Below are 27,763 nucleotides of genomic sequence, written 5' to 3'. Positions count from 1 at the left end.
TTTTTATTAGACTGATGAGTCTTTACTGAAACTTTTTTATTTATTTTTCTTCTTGTTGATTGATTTATATTCTGTGAACTATGTATTCAAAATCTGCTAGTAAGATTTAAAAAAATAAATACATTTTTGTGACTCTCCTCATTGCTAGTAAGACCAGTAAAATCATTGCATACACCGAGCCACCGACTCATTGATCCGTTGTAGTAACCTGGCAAATCTCACTGTGCATGCTCATCCTACATAATAAGAACTATTGGAGTCCATATATCGGTGTTTTCCAAACAGTGCTTCTCCAGCTGTTGCAAAACTACAACTTCTAGCATGCCCAGACAGCCTTTGGCTGTCCAGGCATGCTGGGAGTTAAAGCTTTGCAACAGCTGGAGACACACTGTTTGGAAAATACTGCCGTAAATACTTAGCATAGGGCATTTTGAGCAGGGCTCTGGGCACTGAGGACAAGCGGGGCTCTGGGCACTGAGGACAAGCGGGGCTCTGGGCACTGAGGACAAGCGGGGCTCTGGGCACTGAGGACAAGCGGGGCTCTGGGCACTGAGGACAAGCGGGGCTCTGGGCACTGAGGACAAGCGGGGCTCTGGGCACTGAGGACAAGCGGGGCTCTGGGCACTGAGGACAAGCGGGGCTCTGGGCACTGAGGACAAGCGGGGCTCTGGGCACTGAGGACAAGCGGGGCTCTGCTCTGTACAACTTTTAACAATTGTTTATTGCAGACAGTGTATTGTTCTTCTTACAGAAGCACTGTGTTATAAACGTTTTTGCTTTGCTTACTTAATGTTGAGCTTGGATTAATAAAACTTATGTTTTATGATTGATTTTAGACCAGTAGACTAATAGATATGCAGTAACAAAAAAAATGGTCCAACCTGTAGGTATTCTCACATTTCTGAAATTTAGGATTGGGAGTATTGTTGAAATGCAAGTTTTTGAATCCTTTTTAAAGGGGTAGTCTGGTGAAAACCTTTTTTCTTTTAAATCAACTGGTGGCAGAAAGTTAAACATATTTGTACATTACTTCTATTAAAAAATCTTAATCCTTCCTGTACTTATTAGCTGCTGAATACTACAGAGGAAATTATTTTCTTTTTGGAATGCTCTCTGATGACATCACGAGCACAGTTCTCTCTGCTGACGTTATAATAATAATAACGCTTTATTTATTGTTGTCCTTAGTGGGATTTGAACCCAAGTCCCCAGCAATGCAAGGCAGCAGTGCTAACCACTGAGCCACCATGCTGCCCTTAGCACACCTCTGCTATGCATCTGCTATGCATCTGCTATGCATCTGCTATGCATGGTTGCTAAAATGGACAGAGATGTCAGCAGAGAGAACTGTGCTCGTGATGTCATCAGTGTTCCAAAAAGAAAGGAATTTCCTCTGTAGCATTCAGCAGCTAATAAGTACTGGAAGGATTAAGATTTTTTAATAGAAGTAATTTACAAATCTGTTTAACTTTCTGCCACCAGTTGATTTAAAAGAAAAAAGGTTTTCACCGGAGTACCCCTTTAATTCCGAATTGCAGTGATGGTCCAAACATCCTCACTAGCATGCAAGTCTGGGTTATATACATTGTATCATGACCCTTAACTGTTTTGCAGGGCTGACGTTTTGGCATGGCTTCCCGCATCAGCATTCTTCGTGGGAAATATTTATGCAGGTTCCAGGGCTCTGTCACGGCTGGTATGTAACTTTGCTGCATGCTCTGTCCATTTATTCTGGATACCAGTCCGGTTCTCATAACATTTTTTACACCTATCACTATCTTTGTCTAATACTTAGTATAATATATGGATGGATATTTGGTCCGTTGCCGCAATCCATTTTATGTCGATTTTGGTCAGATTTATGTCAACACCTGCAAACAATAAATAACACATGTTTGAAAATGTGTTATGCAGTAAATGCTTTTTTTATCTATAAAAAAAAATGCAGAAGAATATTTTGCTTTGAAAGTTGGCTTTTCCAGAAAAAAATTATTTCCTTTTGAAATAAAAATAAACCATTTTTTCTTTTTTTTTTTTTTTCTTTAAAATATCCCATCTGGTATTTGTTTTTTTTTCAGGGTATTATGTCATGCATACAAAGCCTAAATAATGCCACATTTTATTATGTTATACTAAAGGTGTTGTCTTACTTCTTGCTAGTAAATTACTCCTACAATCAGCTGGGAGACAGTATAGAGCTTGTCTAAGCAAGCCTGACCGATCAGCAAGCCGATGGAGTGACGAGCACCTACCTGATTCTCCTGGATCTATCTGACTTGTGTTAAGATCTTGGTGCGAAGACCCCTAAGTGATGAAACTTTTGACATGCCAGTGTGACATGCAGATGTTCTTTTGAATGACAGTAACACTTTTTAAAAAGAAACTGTTGTAACAGTCGGGATCCAATAAATGACTGTTGTCTGTGTCTGGCCACTGTAGGAGAAATGTAGCATTACATGCTTATGGCTCAGATGAGTGGCCTGTCATTTAATTCCCAAATGTGTCAGGTCTACCATAGAAGAACTGCTCTTACACAGTGGATCTCCTCTTTGGCTCATAGACCAAATAGGTCCTTAGCCAGGGACTACTATCTATTAAAGGGGTACTCCGCCCCTAGACATTTTATGCCCTTAAGATTTTTGATCGCTAGGATCCCACTGTTGGGACCCCCTGTGATCTCGGCTGCAGCACCCCAGATATCCAGTGCAGAGAGCGAACTTCGCTCCGTGCTGGATGACTGGGGATGCGGGGCGGAGGTTTGAGACGTCATTATCCTCCGGCGCTGCACCCAACTCTCTAAGCGAATGCTGGGGTGCAGCAGGGAGATAGCTGGGTCCCCAGCAGCTACAAAGCTATACTTTGGATAGGGGATACGATTTCTAGGGGCGGAGTCGGGGGCAATACATGACAGAAACAGAATTACGGCAATGGTTGGTGGCACAAACGAATGATGAAGATAAAGTTAAAGCAGATGAATTATAAATAGAAACAAAGTACAAAAAAATTACCATAACCATCTTTCCCTTACTCTTTCTTCAGATCTATTCCTGACCAGGAACCCTAACTAGACACCACTAACCCTCACGCTATGTTCACACGGCAAAAATTTCTGCATGAATTTATAGCCAATACACTTCAATGGGATTCTGCTGTCCTATTCACACAGCAGAATTTCTGATGCAGGATTTCCACCGGAGTACCCCTTTAAACAAAAAGAGGAAGACTCTAGGAGACAGAGACAAAAAGTCTGAGCCTTACTAACCTTGGGAACAAATGCAACAAACTGTTTAAAAAAAAAAAAAAAAAATGAAGCTAAAAGAGATAGAAACAAGGGCTGAAAAAGACTGACTTAGAAACTAACTGTGCTGACTAGGAACAACACTAGACTAGATCAATGTACTAGAGAAGTACACCACTGAGTTTTAATGTACACAGCATATGCTACAGTAAGCAGTACACTACAAAAGTCGTAGGGGGAGATTAAAAAAAACGTAAGAAGCGATCTGGGCTACTGCGGCATGTTTCTTCTGCACAGGTTTTAGCAAATCTCCTCTCCTAGCTCTTTAAAGGGGTACTCTGCTGCCCCAGCGTTCGGAACATTTTGTTCCGAATGCTGGGGGCGGGGGTCGTGGTGTCACGCCACACCCCCTCAATGCAAGTCTATGGGAGAGGGCTTGACGGCCGTCACGCCCCCTCCCATAGACTTGCATTTAGGGGGTGATGCATGGCATCACAACCCCCGCCACCCGCACCCAGGGTTCTAAATGAATGCAGGGTGCAGCACATAGATTGCGGGGGTCCCAGCTGCGGGACCCCCGTGATCAGACATCTTATCCCCTTTCTTTTGGATAGGGGATGAGATGTCTAGGGGCGGAGTACCCCTTTAAACAGAGGCTATCCAATAAAAGAAACTTTTCATGCGGCTTTGCCATGTGATAAGCATGATCAGGCTTCATCGTAGGTGTTTGTTTTGTCATAAACAACCTGATTCTTGCTGCTACTATTGCAATGTGTTAATCGTGGTAAGATTTGATTTTTTTTTTCTTTTCTCTTTGTAGCCAATTCCTATATTTTTGACATTGCATAATGCTTCCGAAGTGGTGACTTATGTAGCCCAGAGAATTTTCTACAGAGAGGTGGGGTATTTATTTTATTTATCTAGTAATCTTTACATTTTAAATAATGGTGATAGGTGGGGTTATACAGTCAGGAGTTGTGTATTAGACACATCTCTCAGTGTCAAATAATTACACCCCCTGACTGTATTATCTCACCCATCATAAGATATTCACTCCCATTATTAGAATTAAAGGGGTACTCCAGTGGAAAACTTTATTTATTTTTTTTTTTTTTAAATCAACTGGCACCAGAAAGTTAAACAGATTTGTAAATTACTTCTATTAAAAAAAATCTTAATCCTTCTAGTACTTATTAGCTGCTGAATACTACAGAGGAAATTATTTTCTTTTTGCATCACAGAGCTCTCTGCTGACATCATGACTACAGTGCTCTCTTCTGACATCTCTGTCCATTTTAAAAACTGTCCAGAGTAGGATAAAATCCCAATAGCAAACATGTGCTGCTCTGGTCAGTTCCTAAAATGGACAGAGATGTCAGCAGAGAGCACTGTGTTCCAAAAAGAAAAGAATTTCCTCTGTAGTATTCAGCAGCTAATAAGTACTGGAAGGATTAAGATTTTTTTTTTAATAGAAGTAATTTACAAATCTGTTTAACTTTTTGGCACCAATTCATTTAAATAAAATTCCGCCGGAGTACCCCTTTAAGTTATGCTAATGACATGTATTTGCAAAATTTATTACTTAGGTATTAAAAAAAAAAAAATAAATAAATAAATAAACCTTTTTGAGGTCAGTACCTGTCTGCATTTTTTTACCCCCATGATGAAATGAAGTCATTAAACAGGATATTTAGAAGATAAAGAATGTAAATTGTCTGGAGTTTTAAGCTGCCCAGATCATGTCTTTTATTGCTTAAAACCTTTTGACATGTCCTAGAGAAATGTCGGGGGCTAAGAGTTCAGATCCTGACCAATTGTTAGAACTTGCGAGGAGAAAACTGATTGAGACAGTCCCATAGACTTAAATTGTAAGTTTGTGCTACTTGGCGCATTCGGCTCCCAGCTAGTTCTAGCTATTGGTCGTGGATTGAACACTCACACCACAACCGATCAAAACTTTTGACACGTCTCTACATCATGTCTAAAGTTTTTTTTTTCTTTAAGTGACAGTGCCTATTTATAGGGGTATTCCGCTGCTAGACATCGCAGTCTCCAACTGTTTGTTTAGAACACCGGGTTCCTTGCGCTGTGACTTCCCGATCACTGCCTCCGGCTCAGAGCGTTCTGAACAAAATGTTCAGAACGCTGGAGCGTTGGAATACCCCTTTTAAGTCAGCAATATAAAATCAATAAATGGAACAGAGGCAACCGATGTCAGGTATATAAAAAATGTAACTAGACTAAATAGATAAATGGAGTCTGAGCGTTAGACACATTAGGTTACATAAATGAGAAGAAGGCAATAATGCATCCACATGAAGTTAATATGTCAAGAGAACAGAAATCAAGCATTACGACAGATGAGCAGCTTGCAGATATGTCACTTTAGACATTTACTTTGAGAAAGAAAGGGCAGGAAAGTGGGTGGGGTGCCTGAGGGTCTCTGAGAATATGCTTGCAAAGGATAATGATAAATTATATTACACAGGGGGGAATTGGGGAGGGGGGGGGGGCACATCATGGTTATAAAGCACTGAAAGTTCCTTTCAGCACTGAGATATTATCCTTTTTCCTATTATGCAAACAAGGTTTAATGTTCCCAGCACAGAGCCCAGGTAAGTCCAGGCTGTGTACTATTTACCAAGTAGCTATACTTCGGACTGGGTAGGTGGATGGTGGCCAGTGGGCAGTAAAGAGGACATGGGCTGGATCTACCTGGGCTCTTGCTGTGCTGGGGAACGCCCCCTGGACACACAAGCCTCATTTCCATAATAACAGAAAGGCTTGTATCAGTGCTGGAAAGGACAACGAAGATAAGAAAAAGTATGTACAGAATCCTGATGACTCGCCCTATGTGTTTATTTACACCCATGTTTTTCTGATAATGGGTCGACTTCAAAGAAAGCTGGCAATGAAGGTTTGAGTGAACGGAGTGATCCTTGACAGCATTGCCCCACAATGGGTTCCCCCTCCCCCAATCCCATGGTTCAATGCCCTGTTTCTGGACTGTTTTAAAAATATGCTTTCTCTCTTATTTGAGGGGAGTGGGTGAGGGGCACATTGTGACATCCATTTCACGAGCAGAAAGGTAACACCCAGTTGCTAACTTATTTAGGAGGAACAAAGGAACTGCACAACGACTGAGAAAGATGCTCCAGATTTTTATTTTCATATGGCTATGCTTATCAAGAGATATGACAGATATTTTAGATATTCTGCACCGAATTCTGCACAATTAGAGTATCAGCAATGTAGATGTGATTTTTCAGAAATTGACTTTTTGCATTGTAAATTTTTAAATCTACAACATGGACAAATCCTGATCAAATCCGCACCATCGTATCCAGTGCAGATTTTACTGCTTATTTTCCTAGCCTAGTGTACATTTACACTTTGTAAGGTGTAATGTGGTTTTGTTCAAATTTTGTTAGCAACATCCATCTAGTTTGGCTAAATACATCAATCCTTTATTCCAAAAGGTGATTTTTAATAAATGTTTGTTTATTTTTGCAGCCAAGTTCTTACACACGGTTGTGCAGGTTAGTATCACAATACCTTTTTATTATCACAAATGATCTAATTGTATGATTGCTTAAGTATGTGCAGGATACATAACTTTCAGCAAGTTGAGAATTCTTTCCGCAATCCAGAAGATCATGTTTTTGCAATCCAACAGCACTAGTAGAGCATCTTATGCATAGTCCTAGGGGATAATAAATGCATATGAAATACCAAGTGCCGTGTGCGCAGTGTCCCTTTAGAAATGTAAAGTTCTAACACTTTGAAAGGAAATCTGTCACCAGTGTCACCTGCATTAACCTGTCGGTACCGACAGGTAGTGCAGGTGACACTGGTGACTACGTTACTTACCTTGTCCTGTTCCGTGGTGGGGATCTTCGGTAATCTCCTCCATTAGCATCAGCTCCGGGCCCGGCTTGGGCACGGGCGGAGCTTAGTGACATCACCGCTGCTGTTCTCTAGCAGCCGGACCCAGCAGAAAGCAGCAGAGGTGACGTCACTAAGCTCCGGCCATGACCCAAACTATTGGTACCAACAGGTTAGTGCAGGTGATGCTGGTGACAGATTGCCGTTAAAATGTTGAATGTATCTTTAGGCACATACATTAACGCCTCTTAAGACCTATACTATACTTCAATAGTTTCTGCTGATGGCTATCTTACCTGATTTCCTTATACACATGAACTCTTAGATTGGTTTAATATTTATGTGTCCGGAATGGAGAAAGTTGTTTATAGGGGTCTGGGGCCAAACATTTCTTGTAGCAGCTCTCCTCCAAAGACAAATGGGTCAGGCAGTTGAAATCCAACATGACGGATCTTCCTCTCCACAAACTTCATCCGTTGGGAGAGAGACGAGGGGCCTCCATACCTATTAGGCATTCAGCCAGTACCACCATAAATGGCAAGTTTGGCCAACTTTTCACTAATTTGTATTGGGGGCTTAAAGGGGTACTCCGGCATTAAACATCTTATCCCCTATCAAAAGGATAGGGGATAAGATGTCAGATCGCTGCAGCAGCACCCCACTATCATTACTTCACAGAGAAAGCTTGCTCTGTGCGTAATGACCGGCAATACAGGGGCTGGAACAGTGGCGGCCATCACGCCCCCTCCCATAGACTTGCATTAAGGGGGCGGGCTGTGATGTCACAAGGGGCGGAGCCGTGACGTCACGATGCTCCAGCCCCTGTATCACCGGTCATTACGCACAGAGCGAGTTTGCTCTGTGCAGTAATGACAGGGGTGCTGCAGCGGAGATCCTGGGGGTCCCCAGTGGCGGGACCCCTGCGAATTGACATCTTATTCCTTATCCTTTGGATAGGGGATAAGATGCTAGGGACGGAATACCCCTTTAAGGATGAATTCACCGCTGATTTGTAGCAGAAATTTCTGTGACTGACTTGGTTATTGGAATGGGGCATGCAGAAATCTGTTTCAGTTGCAGACGTTTCTGAAAGAAATTTGCTTCATTTTAATTCGCCCTAAGTGTACATTCATACATACTCTACCTTCTATGGATTTTCTGCTACAGATTTAATGCTGTTAAATCGATACAAATAAATAGTTGAACATAGCATGAGATCTGATGCATCACATCCACAGCAAATACGGTTTGTGTGAATATATCCTTAACCCTTCGACGATACAGGACGTGCATGTACGTTCTGGTCGTTGCAGTCTGGGTGTTTAGAGTGCGCTTACAAGCTGAGGCAATTCAGACCCGGTACGTCTCAGCTTCTATTGGTTAGAACTTTAGCTTTGCAGCCCACCATTCTATTAGCTTTCTCTACTACCTGGCAGCACTGTTTACTCATTATGAGGTTGTCACAAATCATTACCCCTAATCTTCCACTGAAGTCTTCACTGACACAGAGCTGTTATCACCTCTCCCCCCCAAGTGAATTATTTTACAGGCAACAATCAACTGCAGGTTTTATTGTTTTGACCACTTAGTAAAGCTAAATTATTTTCCATATTAAAGATTCCCCCAGGAATGTTTACTCTGTTGCACACTATCGTGTCATTGGCAAATGGGCAAAACTTCTCCTATGTCACAAAGTACAAATATAATAAAAAGAATAAGACCCAGTACAGACCATGTGGCCACTACCATTTACAATTACCGTCCGATATCTTACCTTCAGCCAACTGCAAACCCACTGAACTTCCAGGGATTATTGGAGTTTTGTGGGAGCAGGAATGGTATTACCTTTGCTCGCTTCCTGGTGCTCCACCAATTTTTCCACAATGTCATCTCAGAAGTATAACTTCTGAGATGGGGGTGCATTCACGATCATCACATGCGTGTTCCTGCATGCAGTGAGCAATAGCTGCTCGATTATGCGATAACATTGTGCGGCCATTTCCAATGCATGTGGGAAGTTTTATCTGCATAGGATGATTCTGATACAGTACCAGCCCCATCTCTAGTCCCACCGAGCAAGTTATTCTTCTGAGACAACACCGAGGCATAAGTTGAGCAATGTGTGGTGTGGAAAGGTAATACATTTTTCTGCTCCCGGGTAATCCCTTTAAATTCAAATATTTTTGTAACTTCTGTATCTATCAACTCTCTGTGCATCTGTATCTAAGGCACCACCTTCATTCAGCAATGAAGAAAACGATTAAATAAATGCGGACTGTCCTAAAAAAAATAAAAAATTACAAAGTCCTAGATGCATATTCTAAGCTTCTTGAAATGTATCAATATATTATGCTGTACACACAGTCAAAAGGTATATGAAGTGTTCACATAATTTTTATTAGTTCATAATTACATAATACTTCACTAAAATTGGTAAAAAAACAAAGTTGATACACCAGAAGAAACGGGATGAGTGGACACCGTACAGAAAATACAAATGTAGTCACGATGCTTCACTGGTTGTAAGGGTCAAAGAAGCAATAGTAATTATTGGGTGACTTAATCAATACATCCGACAAATATGAAATATATGATTCTGCAAGTCCTCATGAATACCGTAATACCCAAATAATATACAGTGGGGATCAAAAGTTTGGGCACCCCAGGTAAAAATTTGTATTAATGTGCATAAAGAAGCCAAGGAAAGATGGGAAAAATCTCCAAAAGGCATCAAATTACAGATTAGACATTCTTATAATGTCAACAAAAATTAGATTTTATTTCCATAATTTACACTTCTACACACACAAATAACAGAAAACAAAAATATGGCATCTGCAAAAGTTTGGGCACCCTGCAGAGTTAATATCTTGTACTGCCCCCATTGGCAAGTATCACAGCTTGTAAATGCTTTTTGTAGCCAAGAGTTATTCTTTCGATTCTTGTTTGAGGTATCTTTGCCCATTCTTCCATACAAAAGTCTTCCAGTTCTTTGAGATTTCTGGGCTTTCTGTCACGCACTGCTCTTTTAAGGTCTATCCATAGATTTTCAATTATGTTGAGGTCAGGAGATTGTGAAGGCCATGGCAAAACCTTCAGTTTACACCTCTTGATTTAATCCCCCCCGTGGATTTCGAGGTGTGTTTAGGATCATTATCCATTTGTAGAAGCCATCCTCTCTTTAACTTCAGCTTTTTCTCAGATGGCATCAAGTTAGCATCCAAAATTTGCTGAAATTTTATTGAATCCATTTTCCTTCTACTTGTGAGATGTTCCCTGTGCCACTGGCTGCAATACAACCCCAAAGCATGATTGATCCACCCCCATGCTTAACAGTTGGACAGGATCTTTTCATTAAATTCTGTTCCCCTTCGTACCTTTGCTCATTCCGGCCAAAAAGTTCAATTTTTACCTAATCGGTCAACAGAACTTATTTCCAAAATGCACCAGGCTTGCCTATATGTTCATTTGCAAAGTTCAAACGCAGATTTTTGTGGTGAGGACGTAGAAGAGGTTTTCTTCTGATGACTCTTCCATGAAGACCATATTTGTACAAGTATCTCTTTATAGTGGAATAGTGTACTACAACTCCAGTGTTGCCAGATCTTTCTGGAGGGATTGTGCAGTCAAACCTGGGTTTTGAATAGTTTTTTTCACAATCCTGCGAGCTGTTCTATCTGATATTTTTCTTGGTCTTCCAGATCTTGCTTTAACTTCCACTGTACCTGATTACTTACATTTCTTAATTAAATTGTGAACAGAGTATATTGACATCTGAAAACTTTTTGCTATCTTATTATAGCCTTCTCCTGCTTTGTGAGTGTCAACTATTTTCAGTTTCAGATTTCTAGACAACTGCTTAGAAGAACCCATGGTGCTGATTGTTGGGGCAAGGTCAGATGAGTCTGGGCATTTTAAACCTTTGAGACTGACCTGATCTTCCCGGATGATGATTGAGAACAATCCAAGACACTGGCAGGTCTCAGCTTTGCAAAGGGGGCAGTGCGTGCTATAAATTCTGCAGGGTGCCAAAACTTTTACAGATGCCATTTTTTTGTTTTCTGTTATTTTGAAAGTGTAAATGATGGAAATAAAATCTAACTTTTGTTTATATATTATAAGAATGTCTAATCTGTAAATTGATGCCTTTTGGAGATTTTTTCCATCTTTCCTTTACTTCTTTATGCACATTAATACAAATGTTTACCTGGGGTGCCCAAACTTTTGATCCGCACTGTACAGCTAAAGAAGAAATACAAAGTGAGCAACCTTTTTTTTTTTTTTTTTTTTATATATTAAACAAAACCTAATTTAAGTGTTAAATCTTATTTTTGTAGTAACCGATTAAGCCACTGTAATGAAAAGGCATGTTTTCCTTGGATAATAGCCATTAGCCTTGGAAAAAACAAGAAACTGCTTACAGAACAAAACAAAATATATAGCTGAGGATGGAGCAATAATCTGTTAGACAAATAGGAGTCTAAGTATACATTTTAAATAAACTGTTCCTTTTAAAGAGCTACTAATCTTAATATATAGACTTGTTAGTATATAGCAGCTGTTGTCTACATCCACGGTTGTGTACCTAAAATTTGATTATTGCAACTATTCACGTTTGGAATGTTTCATTGAACAACTTCATCCTCGGCAACCTAGGTTTCTCTGTAGTAAGTGAAGGAATGTCCCCCTAAAGCAGTGCTTCTCAATTATTTTTTGTCATGCCCCCCCCCCCCTAGGAGGAACAAAACATTTCGCGCGACTGTAAATAGTATCATTTGTCTATAAAATTGTTATAAGTACACCTCTGCATAACACTGTATCCTTATTAACGTTTTTGAGGCTCTGTACACTGATGACAAGCGGGGCTCTGTACACTGACGACAAGCGGGGCTCTGTACACTGACAAGCGGGGCTCTGTACACTGACGACAAGCGGGGCTCTGTACACTGACGACAAGCGGGGCTCTGTACACTGACGACAAGCGGGGCTCTGTACCTGAGTACAAGCGGGGCCTGTACGAGAGAGAGCAGGGCAGCGGGCGCACTGCTCGGTGGTACAGTGAACTCCGACATGGTGGGCTGCTGCGCTTAGAGGTGAGGTCACGTCACCCCAGTGACGTGACCTCACGTCTGAACGTAGCGGTGCGCCACGCCGCAGTTCAAAGCGCCTCTCCCAGGCAGCCACACTGACAACCCAGGGCCGTAAGTAAGATCCAGCCGTAGAGTTGCTAGGCAACCGACGCCGTGTGGGATGCCACTTGCGAGTGAGTCAAGGCCCCCCTTTACGGAGCCTCGTGCCCCCCCCTGGACCCCAAGGCTGTGTGCACACTGTTCTTTGGCTATAAAATGGCCCTTCACATCCCATCTTTAGTAATGTACTGAGTAGATCATCCTCCAGCACAATAATGGCCTGTTTAGTCCAATGTACTTTCACCAGTACTATTTCATGGCATAGCAGAGAGGAGTAGGTGCTAACCTGTACTTGGCAAGGAAAGGAAGTAATTATATGAGAACTGTTGACACCTAACCCAGCTCTGGACCCTCCCCACTGAAATGAAGAGCATGAGAAATATCTGTGCAACATAAAGAGGACTCTCAGGGGCTTAGTAACTACAATGACAGCACTAAAATCACCTTGTCGCCAATATGAAGGGGTAATGTAACACAGCAAGGTTTAAAAATTACTTTGAAACCCCAGGTACGCATTAGACTTATGGACAGGGAGACGTCCTTCCTTTTACATGCTGGAAAATGCCTGACTGCTAGTGAGACCAGATGTTCTCCTACATTGATATGTGTGATTGATTTGCATTTGCCATGGATTCATGCATTGGTGCCAGCCTAATAACATTTCCTTTGGCAAACTTTTACATCGGCTTTGTATATTTTGAAGAATATTAGATTGTTGTAAACCTATTTTGCTTTGTATTGTTCGATGTGTCAGTTTCAAAAGTTATAGTTCTTATATGTATTTTTACCTCCCAGTGTCACACTGTTGCTGATCTCAGCTGGATGCCTTCCAATACATGACAAGCAGGTAATGCTCCTATGTTTTTTTTTCTACTGTCGGTTGTGCAGGACTTCTATTGAATGGAATTTTGCAGGTATTTCTAGGTGCTCTTTCTAGTTCAGGCTCACTGTGTAGCTTTTTGTTGTGCACATCTACATCTCAGTAATACACTGTAATGTTTTTCTACTTTCATAACCCATATTGCTGCATCAGCTCAGGATTTTTTAAAGAGTACCTGTCACCAAATAAAACTTTTTTAATATAGTGTTCCTTGTGTAATTAGCAGACACTTTCCCATTCACATGCTTTTTAAATTATCAACATAAATATGTTTAAAATGTAATGGAAAAAACAGCCACTAGATTGCTCTGTTCTGTTCCCTGCCACAATTAATACAGTGAGTTAGGTCTCCTCCCAGCCTGGCAGGAGTCCAAACTCAGGAAATGTTTCTCTGCACTGAGCTTGATTGACAGCTCCATAGAGCCTCACTGAAATGCACAGAGCCTCACTAAAACATGCATACAGCCTGAGGTCTACTATTCATCACAGCACTACAAAGATGTGAGGACAGAAGTGGTCCCCCAGCAGGCTTCAGTGATGTCATGCCTGCTGGGAAACACCCACTTTCTCCTGCTGGGAGATTGCACTATGTGAGCAAGAAGAAAGGTATGATACACAACTTTTTAAAGCTCTGAATTTTTTTTAATGGTGGGAGGAGTGTTAGGAGTAGTTAGGGAACATAGCCTGAGGTAGTTTAGAAAAGTTTATTTTGGTGACAGGTACATTTTAAGCTTGGTATTTTTTTGCCCTTTTCACCATGTGCTGTTTATTTTTTAAGAAGTAAAAATATTGCAACATGCCCCACTAAGTTTGTTAGTGTGTTTCAGGTTTCTCAGGTATTAAGTTCAAGATTTTTTATTTTTTTTTAGACTTGATGCTATTAAGATAATCTGGATATGCAAAACTAGTGCTGCAAACGCTCCCCTCCTACCCACTGTTTGATCACTTTCTCACCACTGGAAACTACATTGCTGTACTTCCTAAGTACAAAGTCGCACCCTACTCAGTCCTTACTGTCCCCTCTGCCGAGATGGTTCTTTTCTGTCACTGCAGTCTGCTGTGTGACATAGAAGAGAAGATGCTACCGCAGGATCATCTGCTTCAGAACAGTAAATTACTGTTTACAGATTAATAATATAGGAAATTGACTGCCGCTAAGTAAAAGGAGCATTTTCACTGGACAATAGTTAGGGACTTGTGTGACCATTTATTTTCATTAGTGTTTGCAGTACATCCACATGAGTTGTGCTGCCAGCTAAAGATATCATCTTTTTATGTAATCCATTCATGTAAAAGGGTCGTAATGGTGGTTTTACACATGGCATGTTTTTAAAAGGGGTACTCCGGTGGAATTTTTTATTATTATTATTTTTTTTTTATTAACTGGTACCAGAAAGTTAAACAGATTTGTAAATGACTTCTATTTAAAAATCTTATTCCTTCCAATACTTATCAGCTGCTGTATACTACAGAGGAAGTTGAGGTGTTCTTTTCAGTCTGACCACAGTGCTCTCTGCTGACACCTCTGTCCATGTCAGGAATTGTCTAGAGCAGGAGAGATTTGCTATGGGGATTTTCTCCTTCCCTGGAATGTTCCTGACACGGACAGAGGTGTCAGTAGAGAGCACTGTGGTCGGACAGAAAAGAAGTACACAACTTCTCCTGTAGTATACAGCAGCTGATAAGTACTGGAAGGATAAAGATTTTAAAACAGAAGTAATTTACAAATATGTTTAACTTTTTGGCACCGGTTGATTTTGATTTAAAAAATGTGTTTTACACTGGAGTACCACTTTATGGTGTATTCACATGTACAGTGTTCTGTGCAGATTTAATGCGCAGGATTTTATGCTGCAGATTCCAATGTAAACTAAATGACTGAACACAGCTTCAAATCCTGGGCATCAAATCTGTGAATAGACCCTAAGGGTCTATTCACACATACAGTATTCTGCGCAGGATTAGAAGCTGTGTTCAGTCATTTAGTTTACATTGAAATCTGCAGCAGAAAATCCTGTGCATCAAATCAATAACAACAATAATTGAGACATGTATAGAGGTCTTTACTTGGGATTTCTGTAAAGATAACCAGTTAAATGAGCAAAAACAGTCCGAAGTGTTATTGTTAGCTGGAGGAACCCAGTTGTGGCGCTGTCATCGCTGTTTACCCAACCAGCTGTTCCTTGGTGAGGGTAAGACGGACCAAGACCCCTAAAGATGAAATGTACCAGGGACTTCACAGAAGGGTTCTGCTTCTACCGTATGTTTGTTAACATTATTGTTGTCTGTTGTAATATATTTTTAACGAAACTGTAGAAGACCTATAGCAGTATAGGGAAGTGTAAAATGTGAAAACATTGAGACGATAGGAAACATTTAAAGGTAAGATCTTCATAGTGTTAAATCCTGAATTTGTGGTTAAATGCTTTCAATCTGCTTCCATGAATTGGCTTAGTTCTGTTCCCAATATGTGGCTTACCCCACCCCTGGTTTTACTTACCGTACGGTGCTGTAGCCTGATAACTTTGATACTGCTGGCAGATGGCTGTTTTAATACACCTCATGCCTCCACAGACGAACTTTCACCAGAGAGCCCTGAAATGGAGATTTTATTTTGTTTTACAGTACTAAGCGGAGTTCGGAGACTGGTTTCCTTTTACCCAGTGTAATGGAACTTAGAAATCATATTTCAGACATGACCATCTGTATCTTATTCTCTCCCGTGGAGAATCTTTAATTCAGTAATGACTGCGGCCACTGTTGACGTTACATCAGATCTAATGTGCGGTGACAGATTGCTGTATACATGGAGTAGGCTTATTCTCCGCTTGTGTAAATGATCCGTATAGTTTCAATCATCCTAATGCACTTTCATTCTGGGTTTGCTATAATGAATATAATATGGTCTGCTTGTTATTCCGGTCTGTTTTGACTTCTGTGTATACAGTAGCTTTACTGTACGTATAGGAAATATTTTGTTTAAACAACTTCATCATAATGAAACGCAAAGGCGTAATTTTTTTATATACATTAGTTTACAAAAAACTCTAGGCGCAGAAAGGAATAAAGAGACGGCAACTCACCCAATCTTCCTTACTTCTTCTTTATTGATAAGCGATATTCACATCGGGGGGGGGGGAATAGACATGCAAGGGGGTACACGAGAACAGAGGCTACAGCAGCCGTTTCGCACTAGTTGTACTTAATCGGGCCAGAGTCGCCGTCTCTATTCCTTTCTGCTTCTAAACTGGGCATTTCCCGAGACAGGTGTCATCAGAGAGCACTTAAACAGATTTGTAAATTACTTCTATTAAAAAATCTTAATCCTGTCAGTACTTATGAGCTTCTGAAGTTAAGGTTGTTCTTTTCTGTCTAACTGTCTGGAGCCAGTTGATATATATATATATATATATATATATATATATATATATATATATATATATATATATATATATATATATATCAAGTTTTTTTCCTGGAATACCCCTTTAAAACAGATTAGTAAATTAGATAAAGAAATTGGGGCTCGAAGGTCTGTGAATATTTGAAATAAAATTAATTTATTTGTAAAATGTATTTATTAACCCCTTAAGGACCCAGCCATTTTACACCTTAGGACCCGGCCATTTTTTGCACATCTGACCACTGTCACTTTAAACATTAATAGCTCTGGGATGCTTTTAGTTATCATTCCGATTCCAAGATTGTTTTTTCGTGACATATTCTACTTTAACATAGTGGTAAAATTTTGTGGTAACTTGCATCCTTTCTTGGTGAAAAATCCCAAAACTTGATGAAAAATGTGAAAATTTTGCATTTTTCTAACTTTGAAGCTCTCTGCTTGTAATGAAAATGGATATTCCCAAAAGTTTTTTTCTATTCACATATACAATATGTCTACTTTATGTTTGCATTATAAAATTTACGTGTTTTTACTTTTGGAAGACACCAGAGGGCTTCAAAGTTCAGCAGCAATTTTCCAATTTTTCACAAAATTTCCAAACTCACAATTTTTCAGGGACCAGTTCAGGTTTGAAGGGTTTTCATATTAGAAATACCCCACAAATGACCCCATTATAAAAACTGCACCCCCCAAAGTATTCAAAATGACATTCAGTCAGTGTTTTAACCCTTTAGGTGTTTTACAGGAATAGCAGCAAAGTGAAGGAGAAAATTCACAATCTCCATTTTTTTACACTCTCATGTTCTTGTAGACCCAATTTTTGAATTTTTACAAGGGGTAAAAGGAGAAAATGTATTGTTATTTTTGTAGCCCAATTTCTCTCGAGTAAGCACATACCTCATGTCTATGTAAAGTGTTCGGCGGGCGGAGTAGAGGGCTCAGAAGCGAAGGAGTGACGAGGGGATTTTGGAGAGTACGTTTTTTTTTAATGGTTTTTGGGGGGCATGTTGCATTTAGGAAGCCCCTATGGTGCCAGAACAGCAAAAAAAAAAAACACATGGCATACCATTTTGGAAACTAGACCCCTTGAGGTACGTAACAAGGAATAAAGTGAGCCTTAATACCCCACAGGGGTTTCAGGACTTTTGCATATGTAAAAAAATTAAAATAAAATTTCACTAAAATGTGTGTTTCCCCCCAAATTTCACATTTTTGCAAGGTTTAATAGCAGAAAATACCCCCCAAAAATTGTAACCTCATCTCTTCTGAGTATGGAGGTACCCCATAAGTTGACCTGAAGTGCACTACGGGCGAACTACAATGCTCAGAAGAGAAGGAGTCATATTTGGCTTTTTGAGAGCAAATTTTGCTCGGGGGGCATGTCGCATTTAGGAAGCCCCTATGGTGCCAGGACAGCAAAATAACCCCCACATGGCATACCATTTTGGAAACTAGACCCCTTGAGGAACGTACCAAGGCGTAAAATGAGCATTTACCCCCCCACTGGTGTCTGTCAGATCTTTGGAACAGTGGGCTGTACAACATTTTAAATTTGCACCACCCACTATTCCAAAGATCTGTCAGACACCTGTGGGGTGTAAATTCTCACTGCACCCCTCATTACATTCCATGAGGGGTGTAGTTTCCGAAATGGGGTCACATGTGTTTTTTTTTTTTTTTGCGTTTGTCAAAACCGCTATAACAATCAGCCACCCCTGTGCAAATCACCTCAAATGTACATGGCGCACTCTCCCTTCTGGGCCTTGTTGTGCGCCCCCAGAGCACTTTGCGCCCACATATGGGGTATCTCCGTAGTCGGGAGAAATTGCATTACAAATTTTGGGGGGCTTTTTTTCCCCTTGCCCTATACTTTTCATTTTGATAAGAGGTAAACACCAGCATGTTAGTGTAAAAAGTTTATTTTTTTACACTAACATGCTGGTGTAGACCCCAACTTCACCTTTTCATAAGTGGTGAAAGGAGAAAAAGACCCCCAAAATTTGTTAGGCAATTCTGCCGAGTACGGCGATACCCCATATGTGGCCCTAAACTGTTGCCTTGAAATACGACAGGGCTCCAAAGTGAGAGCGCCATGTGCATTTGAGGCCTGAATTAGGGATTTGCATAGGGGTGGACATAGGGGTATTCTACGCCAGTGATTCCCAAACAGGGTGCCTCCAGCTGTTGCAAAACTCCCAGCATGCTTGGACAGTTGTTTTGCAACAGCTGGAGGCTCCATTTTGGAAACATGTATCAGACGTTTTTCATTTTTATTGGGTAGGGGAGGGGGGCTGTGTAGGGGTATGTGTATATGTAGTGTTTTTTACTTTTTATTTTATTTTGTGGTAGTGTAGTGTTTTTAGGGTACAGTCACACGGACGGGGGATTACAGCGAGTTTCCTGCTGCGAGTTTGAGCTGCCGCGCAAAATTTGCTGCATCGCAAACTTGCAGCCTGATACTCACTGTAAGCCCCCTGCCCATGTGAATATACCCTGTACATTCACAGGGGGGGGACCTCCAGCTGTTGCAAAACTACAACACCCAGCATGCACAGTCTATCAGTGCATGCTGGTAGTTATAGTTTTGCAACAGCTGGAGGCACACGGGTTGGGAAACACTGAGTTAGGAAACAGACAATGTTTCCCAACCAGTGTGCCTCCAGCTGTTGCAAAACCACAACTCCCAAACATTCTCAGGTATGCTAAGAGTAGTAGTTCGGCAACATCTTTAGAGCCAGATGTTGCCGAACTACAACTCCTAGCATGCTTGCAGTTGTAGTTTTGCAACATCTGGAGGACTACAGTTTGCAGACCACTAATACAGTGGTTCCCAATCTGTGCCCTTCCTGATGTTGCAAAACTACAACTCCCAGTATGCCAAAACTGTCCAGGCATGCTGGGAGTTGTAGTTCTGCAACATCTGAAGGGCCAGATGTTACAGAACTACAACTCCCAGCATGCCTGGACAGTAAGGACATGCTTAGGATGTGCAGTTTTGCAACATCTGGAAGGGCACAGTGGTCCCAAAACTCTGGACCTCCAGAAGTTGCAAAACTGCAACTCCCAGCATGCCCAGACACCAAGGGCTGTCTGGGCATGCTGGGAGTTGTCGTATACAGGGTCCCAATACAGCAATGCATGTCGCTTTACAGCAACGTGTATTGCTGTAAAGGGCCCGACCGCGGCTGAAGAGGAACTCACCTGTCGCCGCCGTCTTCATCGCCGGGATCCGGGTCTTCAGGGACGAGGTAAGTACCGGGGCCGGTCCCCAGCACTCCCCCGTCCCCCGCCGCGTCCTCCGGGCTTCCTCCCGTCCTCTCCGCATTTCAAGGGGCCGGGCAGGGCAGGAGGAAGTAACCGCCCCCCCCCAACCCCCCCCCCCCCCCTGCGATTGGTCGGTTAGTTAACTGAAGAATCGCAGGGGATATGAGGAGCCTCGCTCCTATCCTTTAGCATGGTCCTGGCTGTCTGTGACAGCCAGGATCATGCAAAATTACCGGGCGGTCGGGTCCCAGAGACCCCATCAGCCCAGTATCGCCGCAGATCGCAAGGGCGATTTCCCTTGTGATTTGCGGCGATCGCGGACATGGGGGCCTACATGGCCCCCCTCGGCATTTGCCCTGGATGCCTGCTGAAGCATTTCAGCAGGCATCCGGTTCCGATCTCTGCCCGGCGCGCGGCAGGGACTGGAAAACGCCAGGATGTACGGGGACGTCCTGGGTCCTTAAAGCCCAGGGTGCGGGGACGTCCTGGGTCCTTAAGAGGTTAATGTATAATTAATAGTAAAAATTATATTAATAGTAAATATTATAGTGGTCTGTGACCTACAGGGCCCTTGTAGGTCAGCTAGACTACAGATAGTGTAAGATAAAATCTGTGTATATTTAATGGAATAAAACAATATAAATATAATGTATTATACACGTTATACTAATTTATACCAAGTGACTTCAGAATTGTACTCCTGGTATAATTAATTGTAGACCGAGTGAATAAATTCTCATCTCATTGCATGTAATAAATATTAGTGCAGATTCTGACAAATACCGATATACTGTAATCCAAGTGTGGGTATAGATATGCAGAGCGCAACAGCACAAGTTGCAATTGTATCCAACTTGTAGTAGTTTGTATCAACTTTCAAGGTAAGTGTAAAGTGAGCTTTCATTCATGCACAAAATCGATCCTGGCTCCTAGGCAGAGAGCCTGCTGCAGGAGACTCAGCCGTCTCACAGTGTAGCAGCAATAAGTGTAATAGACAGTCACGGATCGATGTGCAAATGTTTAAGATAGAATTTGTACCTTGACTAGATGTGTGCTGGTCTTGGTGCGATCCCGGCTCTAGCACAGAGGGCCCACTCCTGGAGACTCGGCCGTCTCCGATTTGGCAGTGATGGTAGTGGGCTCCTTTTGTGTGGACTGCAGCTGTTCTGTGGGTAACGACCAAGCTGTGTCCTAATAATAGGTGCTATGTGCCTGTCCAGTGAAGGAAACAGGAGTAGTAATGATCCTTGGTGCTTTGTCTGTGAGAGGTAAAATTGGATATTGTGGCACTTGTAGTGGTAGTTAAGGCTGGACGCGTTTCAGGTCCTCCTTGGGACCTTTCTTCAGCAGCTAAAAGTAATAGTGGAATGATCATTTCTTAGGATATATATAGTTCTTACTCCTCACTTTTTTGGTTGGGGGGGCGTCACATTCAATTGGTTGGAAAAGGGTGTGGAGAATGAGGAATTGATTAGGCAAACGGAGTGAGTGAAAATGTAGATTTTAATGAAAGGTCAATGTTTATAGAAAAAAAAATATAGACTAAACATAGGGAACTAATATTGTAAATTATATAAAAGTTCAAATTGTGGCAAGAATGGAGACAGAAAAGTAAAGTTGTCTCTAATGCACATGAATACCAACATCAGTAACTAAAATGTTATAATTGTATGCTGCAATATGGCAATAAATGAGCAAACATAGTAATAGAAGCAAACAATAAAAAAAATTATTAAATAAAAAATTGGTAAAAAATTGATAACTAAAATATAAAAAATGTGAAAAATAGAAGCATGTATAAAAATGTATGTACTTATTTAAATTGTAAGAATAGTTGGATTGCTTGTGAATATGGGGTTAATGATGAATAAATATATAGTATAAACTGTATATAAAGATATCGTGATTCTGGATACATTTGTGTGTAATATAGTAAAATGTAGTTAAAAAAAAACGGTTAAAACACAATAAGATTTGTAAATTACTTCTATTAAAAAATCTTAATCCTTCCAGTACTTATTAGTTGCTGAATACTACAGAGGAAATTCTTTTCTTTTTGGACCACAGTGCTCTCTGCTGACATCATGACCACAGTGCTCTCTGCTGACATCTCTGTCCATTTTAGGAACTGTCCAGAGCAGCATATGTTTGCTATGGGGATTTTCTCCTACTCTGGACAGTTCTTAAAATGGACAGAGATGTCAGCAGAGAGCACTGTGGTCATGATGTCAGCAGAGAGCTCTGTGTTCCAAAAATAAAAGAATTTCCTCTGTAGTATTCAGCAGCTAATAAGTACTGGAAGGATTAAGATTGTTTAATAGAAGTTATTAATTTACAAATCTAACTTGTTGGCACCAGTTGATAAAAAAAAAAAAAAAAAATACATTTCCACCGGAGTACCCCTTTAAATGTTCAAGGGTCAGTGTAAATATGTTTGTCCAAATGTATGCAGACTTGGGTGTATAGGTATAATATTTGACTGTATGCAATGAGTTTCCACCTCTAGGCGTTCCAAAGGGTTCAAACAAGAGAGGTAATAGTCCGCTCACCTGGCCTTGCTGCACTGCACAAACTCCAAAAAGAATAGAAAAAGGCAAACAGGTAGCCAGTAGAGATGAGCGAACTTACAGTAAATTCGATTTGTCACAAACTTCTCGGCTCGGCAGTTGATGACTTATCCTGCATAAATTAGTTCAGCTTTCAGGTGCTCCGGTGGGCTGGAAAAGGTGGATACATTCCTAGGAAAGATTCTCCTAGGACTGTATCCACCTTTTCCAGCCCATCGGAGCACCTGAAAGCTGAACTAATTTATGCAGGATAAGTCATCAACTGCCGAGCCGAGAAATTTGTGACGAATCGAATTTACTGTAAGTTCGCTCATCTCTAGTAGCCAGCAGTCACCAATAAATCTGAAGACTCATTCGACTGCTGGTTACCTGTTAATTTCTTCTGTTCATAAGGGTGTCTGGTAGCAAGTGTGCATGCATGCTTGCTTCTAGTGAGTGTGCATGTGTACTTACCTGTTGCACGCAAAGTGCATGCCTGTTCCTAGTGAACATGCATATGAGTGTATGTAATAAATAAGAGAATATACCGGTATGTTCCTCCGTGTGGTATGCCATCTTTTTTTTTAATGAAATGATTTTAGAAATAAATAAGCAGTATGTATTTTTCTTTACAGCTTTTGTTTGTCTTGTGCTCAGTGTTTTCCTGGCACTCCATGTGAAGTGGTAATTACACACGCTGCATGTTACACTGCGGGGCTTTTTTCAAAGGAAGCCAAGCGAATGACATTTTTTTTCTCAATCCCCATAAATATTGTGTACTTCATATCAATGCAGAAGGCACCACATGGATTTCCAGTTATTCAGCAACAATTTAAAAACTGCAGTTTCTGAACATTTACCAGAATACAAGAGCATTTGTCTATAATTTCCACAAGTTCCATGCGGAGTTATAATATAAGTAATGAAGCTGGTTACGGTGAAGGCATGTGTGAGAGGGGGCTCTGTTATAGTACTGGAAATCAATCTGTCCAATTAGGGAAACTCTGTGCAGTCATGAATTGTGCGCTGACTGGCCACATGTTCTGTTGCATATGACAGTCCTTTCTTTCTACGTCTCAAAATACCAGTGCTTATAATAATATTAAAGGTTCTGCATATTTTCATCAATACCATTGCTAATTTATCTTTTATCAATGGATCAATGGATTCTGCATTAGGGTGCGTTTACACTGAGTAAATCAAGAGTAATTCACGCCGGAAAATTTACGGGCGGAAAAAAGAATTCTATTTTCGGTCGGAAATGGAGGAGAAAGAAGTGAAGGGTTTTTCAGCCATTTCCATGCGAATACGATGTCGGGCAGAATTTTTTTTTTTACCATTGACTTCAATTGATTTCTGCTAGCGGATTCTGCTTGAAGAATGACCATGTTCTTTCTTCAAGTGGAACGGAATTCAGTGTCGGAATTCCGCTAGCAGAATTTCTGCAGTGGGAACAGGACAGCGGGAAAAACATTAAAGTCAACGGGCAGAGGAGATGTGAATTAATTTGGAGCGGAGAATTCAAGAGTAAATTCCTCTTGAATTACTCCGTGTGAACGCACCCTTAGGGGGTGCGCTCTGTTTTCATGTCTTTATGTGTTTAGAATTTAAAGGGGTACTCCATTGCCCCAGCGTTCAGAATGCTGGGTGCAAGGGGAAGGGGTCATTACACCACGCCCCTCAACGCAAGTCTATGGTAGGGGGCGTGGCGGATGCCACGCCCCCTACCATAGACTTGCATTGAGGGGGCATGGCTTGACATCACGACCCCCACACCCAGCGTTCGTAACAAAATATTCCGAATGCTGGGACAGTGGAGTACCCCTTTAAGGAATATACTGACCCATGGCATGTCAAAACTAGATTTTTTTTTTAATTTATTTATTTTTTATGGGGGCTGTATCTGGACCACATTAGGATCATTGAGCAAGGAGGGTGCTTTTACACAATACAGTTTTTCTCCGTTTTTTTCTGCGCAGTTTTGAAGCCAAAACCAAGTGTGGATCATAATGAATTAGCTAAAATAAAGAACATGCTACGTCTTCTATACTTACTGTGGAGCTCCTCTAGCATAACAGCATTCAAACGTTTTCTTTTCACTTAAGACTTTAACCTAATTGGGCTTGGACCAGTGTCTCTGTTGTGTTTCTGCTCAATGGATCAACCTCATAAGGAGTAACACAAGGATGGAGGAAGAACGTACACGTACAGTATTCTGCGCGGATTTGAAGCTGTGTTCAGTCATTCAGTTTACATTGAAATCTGCAATCAAATCCTGCACATCAAATCTGCGGAGAATACTGTACGTGTGAGTAGACCATTAAAGAAAAAAAACACTAACACAGATTTTGTGTTTGGGTACAGGCACACATGGTAGAAAAGCAGGGAATTTTCTATAACTGAATGTCCACACCAAACCATGTGATTAATGCCCAGGTTTCCTATACAAAGTGCACCAGAATCTTGGCACAAGTTGCACCAAAAAACTGGCTTACCTACTGTGCACCAACATTTATTGCGTGTTTTTAGACACTTGTTGTATACAACAAAGGGTGTGTGACTTTAACAATAGAAGGTACAGCCTAAGATGCAACACTGTGCACCAAAATTGTGCAACGATTCTGGCACAGTTTAAGCCAACTAATAGTTGGTCTCCAGTAGACTAGACACTAGATTGAGAGCACTAGATTGAGCAGACAGTCTGAGCCACATTGATAGATCTGGCGCACGCATAGATTGTCTCTTCTATGTTTACCTTATCTAAGAATTAGACTGTTTTAGTCTTGGCCATTGTATTTGAACTTTACTATATGTGGAAACAGTGTTTCTGCAGATTTATGCTTCCTCACTTAATGGGGTTATCCAGTATTAGAAAAAACATCTGTTGCAGAATATCTAATTTCACAGCAGACTATCGCTTCAGTGCTCCTCGATCTGACATTGTTCAGCACATGACAGCATGCTGTAAACAGCAATTTCTCCCTAAATATTCCAATAAGATATGTTTATGACAGAAAGATGGTGATGTAGGCTGTAGGGGCTGGATGTGGTGACATCCTGCTGGGGGTGGGATGGACTATAAAAGAGCTACACAACTTCCTGGCCTGTCAGGGAAGAATTGCACAAAAGCATGCTAAAGCCAGTACAGTTTGTAACAAAACTACATTACTAGGTTATATATCTTGAGGTGATAGTCTTATTTAAAGATAAGCTGAGCGCTAGTTCACCTGCATTAAATCCATACACTGGGTTATAGTGCGGGAGAATGGCTGTAAAAAGAGGGATTACTCCTTTTTAATTGAAGGTCTTCCCGTTTACATGTCTGTAGCTATTACACTCCTGTGTGCAATGGAGGCGGGGAGCCGACTCGCTGAGCTTCCCGGCCTTCTCCATATTCACTTCCCAGCCCGCCCCTCTCTCTGTATATGCAAATTCATTTACTATCCTGCCGGTGGGGGTGAGCGACACCCGGAAGGCAGCGCCCCTGCACTTTGCAGAAAGCTCACCTCTACCGGTAGGTAGATGATTTACTTATATAGTAATAAAAGTAATTTAGCTATGTGTTTATATAAATAGTTATATTATAAATCCACAGTCAGATTAGAGAAGCTTCAAGTTATACAAAATGCATGAATCTTGTTACAAATCTGTTATATATACAGACTAAACAGTGGTCCCTCAGGTCACAATATTCATATATTACAGGATAACCATTGTATGTTGAGACCATAACTTTATGGAAACCTGGTAATTTCCATAAATAGAAAATAGAAAAAAAAAGGGATGAATAAAGAACAAAAATGTTGGCAACTCATACCAATCGATAAAGCAAGTCCTTACATATAAAAGTAATAAAGATCTGCTAGAAGCTTAAACCAATGTCTATGTAGAGGACAGGAGCTTTTTCAGGGTCCTCTACAGTATACACAGTGTCCCAAAAAAGAAATTTAAGGAGCCGTCCTCACCTGATGTCCAAAGGAGCAGCTAAACCTGGCACAGGTAAATAGTACAGAACATGTAATACCTCCCTGTACTGTAGGGGGCGCTACCAGACAACCATTCAGTGCATGTACTTCAGTAATGGTGTTTTTTTTACCAGTGAATGCCCATTCTAATTGGTCAGCTCTCCAGCCATTGACACATTTTGCAGATATGAACTGTCCGTAGAACTGTATGTTGAGTCGGGTTTCAAGTTACAATGGTGCAGAAAAGTCAATTGTATGTTAAAAATATGATAACCTGAGGCCATTGTTACAGATTTATAAGTAATGTAATATTTCAATCTACTTTTCTTTGTAGTTTGATGTAGACGGTTATTTCTGGGCTCTCATTCACCTGGCTTGCTCAGGTAAGTCAGAATAATTATAGTGTACTGAGAGAATACTACTACAACCATGTAATCCATGTGATAACAGTATTTGGTCTACATAGTAGTCAGGAACTTCCTCCCGCAGGTGTAGTGGAAAGATATTCAGTCAAATTAAAGGGGTTATCCAGGAAAAAACTTTTTTTTTTTAATATAGATCAACTGGCTCCAGAAAGTTAAACAGATTTGTAAATTACTTCTATTAAAAAAAATCTTAATCCTTTCAGTACTTATGAGCTGCTGAAGTTGAGTTGTTCTTTTCTGTCTAAGTGCTCTCTGATGATACCTGTCTCTGGTACCGCCCAGTTTAGTAGCAAATCGCTTCTACTCTGTGCAGTTCCCGAGACAAGCAGAGATGTCTGCAGAGAGCACTGTTACCAGACAGAAAACAACAACTCAGCTTCAGCAGCTGATAATTATTGAAAGGATTAAGATTTTTTAGTATGTCATTTACAAATCTGTTTAACTTTCTGGAGCCAGTTGATATTAAAAAAATATATATTTTTCCTGGAATACCCCTTTAAGCTTCAATGTCATCGACAGACCCTTTATGGTTAGGGTATCTATAAGTGAATGTTTGTGCAGCTGTACTGAAGAAGGATGTGAGCCCCCTCCATAAAGCACTCCCTACATTCATAGGGCTGTCCAGTACCACATTACCCTTTATATTTCTATGTCCCTTTCTTGAAGTAAAGTCAGCAGAGTATCATGGTACCTTGTCCCATCTTATAGATGAAAGGCGTGACCTTGAGTGATATCATTGCTAGCACACAGAATCATATAGAGTGACTATGCTGTGTACATTTTCATCACTTCCACTTTTTACCTTTTATCAGGATGTTACAAAGTATTTCAGAAGTCTCATAAGACAAGTTTACTAAGGTGAGTGGTCAGTTTTTTCCATTTCCTTACCTGCCTTACATCCAGAAAACTTAGACAGCGTCATGTAGAACACAACTTTTTTAGGCCATTTCTTCTTTTTTTTTTTTACA

The 27,763-nt window shown here is 40.9% G+C and overlaps 1 protein-coding gene across 14 annotated transcripts in view; it reads left to right on the top strand.

The window, feature by feature from the left end:
- Positions 1-27,763, top strand: part of TMEM241 (transmembrane protein 241) — a 194,884-nt gene that overhangs the window by 31,933 nt on the left and 135,188 nt on the right. For all 14 annotated transcript variants that reach the window (XM_056521710.1, XM_056521714.1, XM_056521708.1 and 11 more), the window contains exons 4-9: positions 1,615-1,696; positions 4,059-4,136; positions 6,752-6,777; positions 13,108-13,159; positions 26,705-26,753; positions 27,608-27,653. In XM_056521710.1, the coding sequence (XP_056377685.1) occupies positions 1,615-1,696; positions 4,059-4,136; positions 6,752-6,777; positions 13,108-13,159; positions 26,705-26,753; positions 27,608-27,653 (333 nt within the window). The remainder of the gene's footprint in view (positions 1-1,614; positions 1,697-4,058; positions 4,137-6,751; positions 6,778-13,107; positions 13,160-26,704; positions 26,754-27,607; positions 27,654-27,763) is intronic.

This window comes from Hyla sarda, chromosome 5, assembly GCF_029499605.1.
Source record: "Hyla sarda isolate aHylSar1 chromosome 5, aHylSar1.hap1, whole genome shotgun sequence".
Taxonomy (NCBI): Eukaryota; Metazoa; Chordata; class Amphibia; order Anura; family Hylidae; genus Hyla; species Hyla sarda.
Note: the sequence above shows the minus strand (reverse complement) of the source record. Positions and strands in the feature narration are given on the sequence as shown.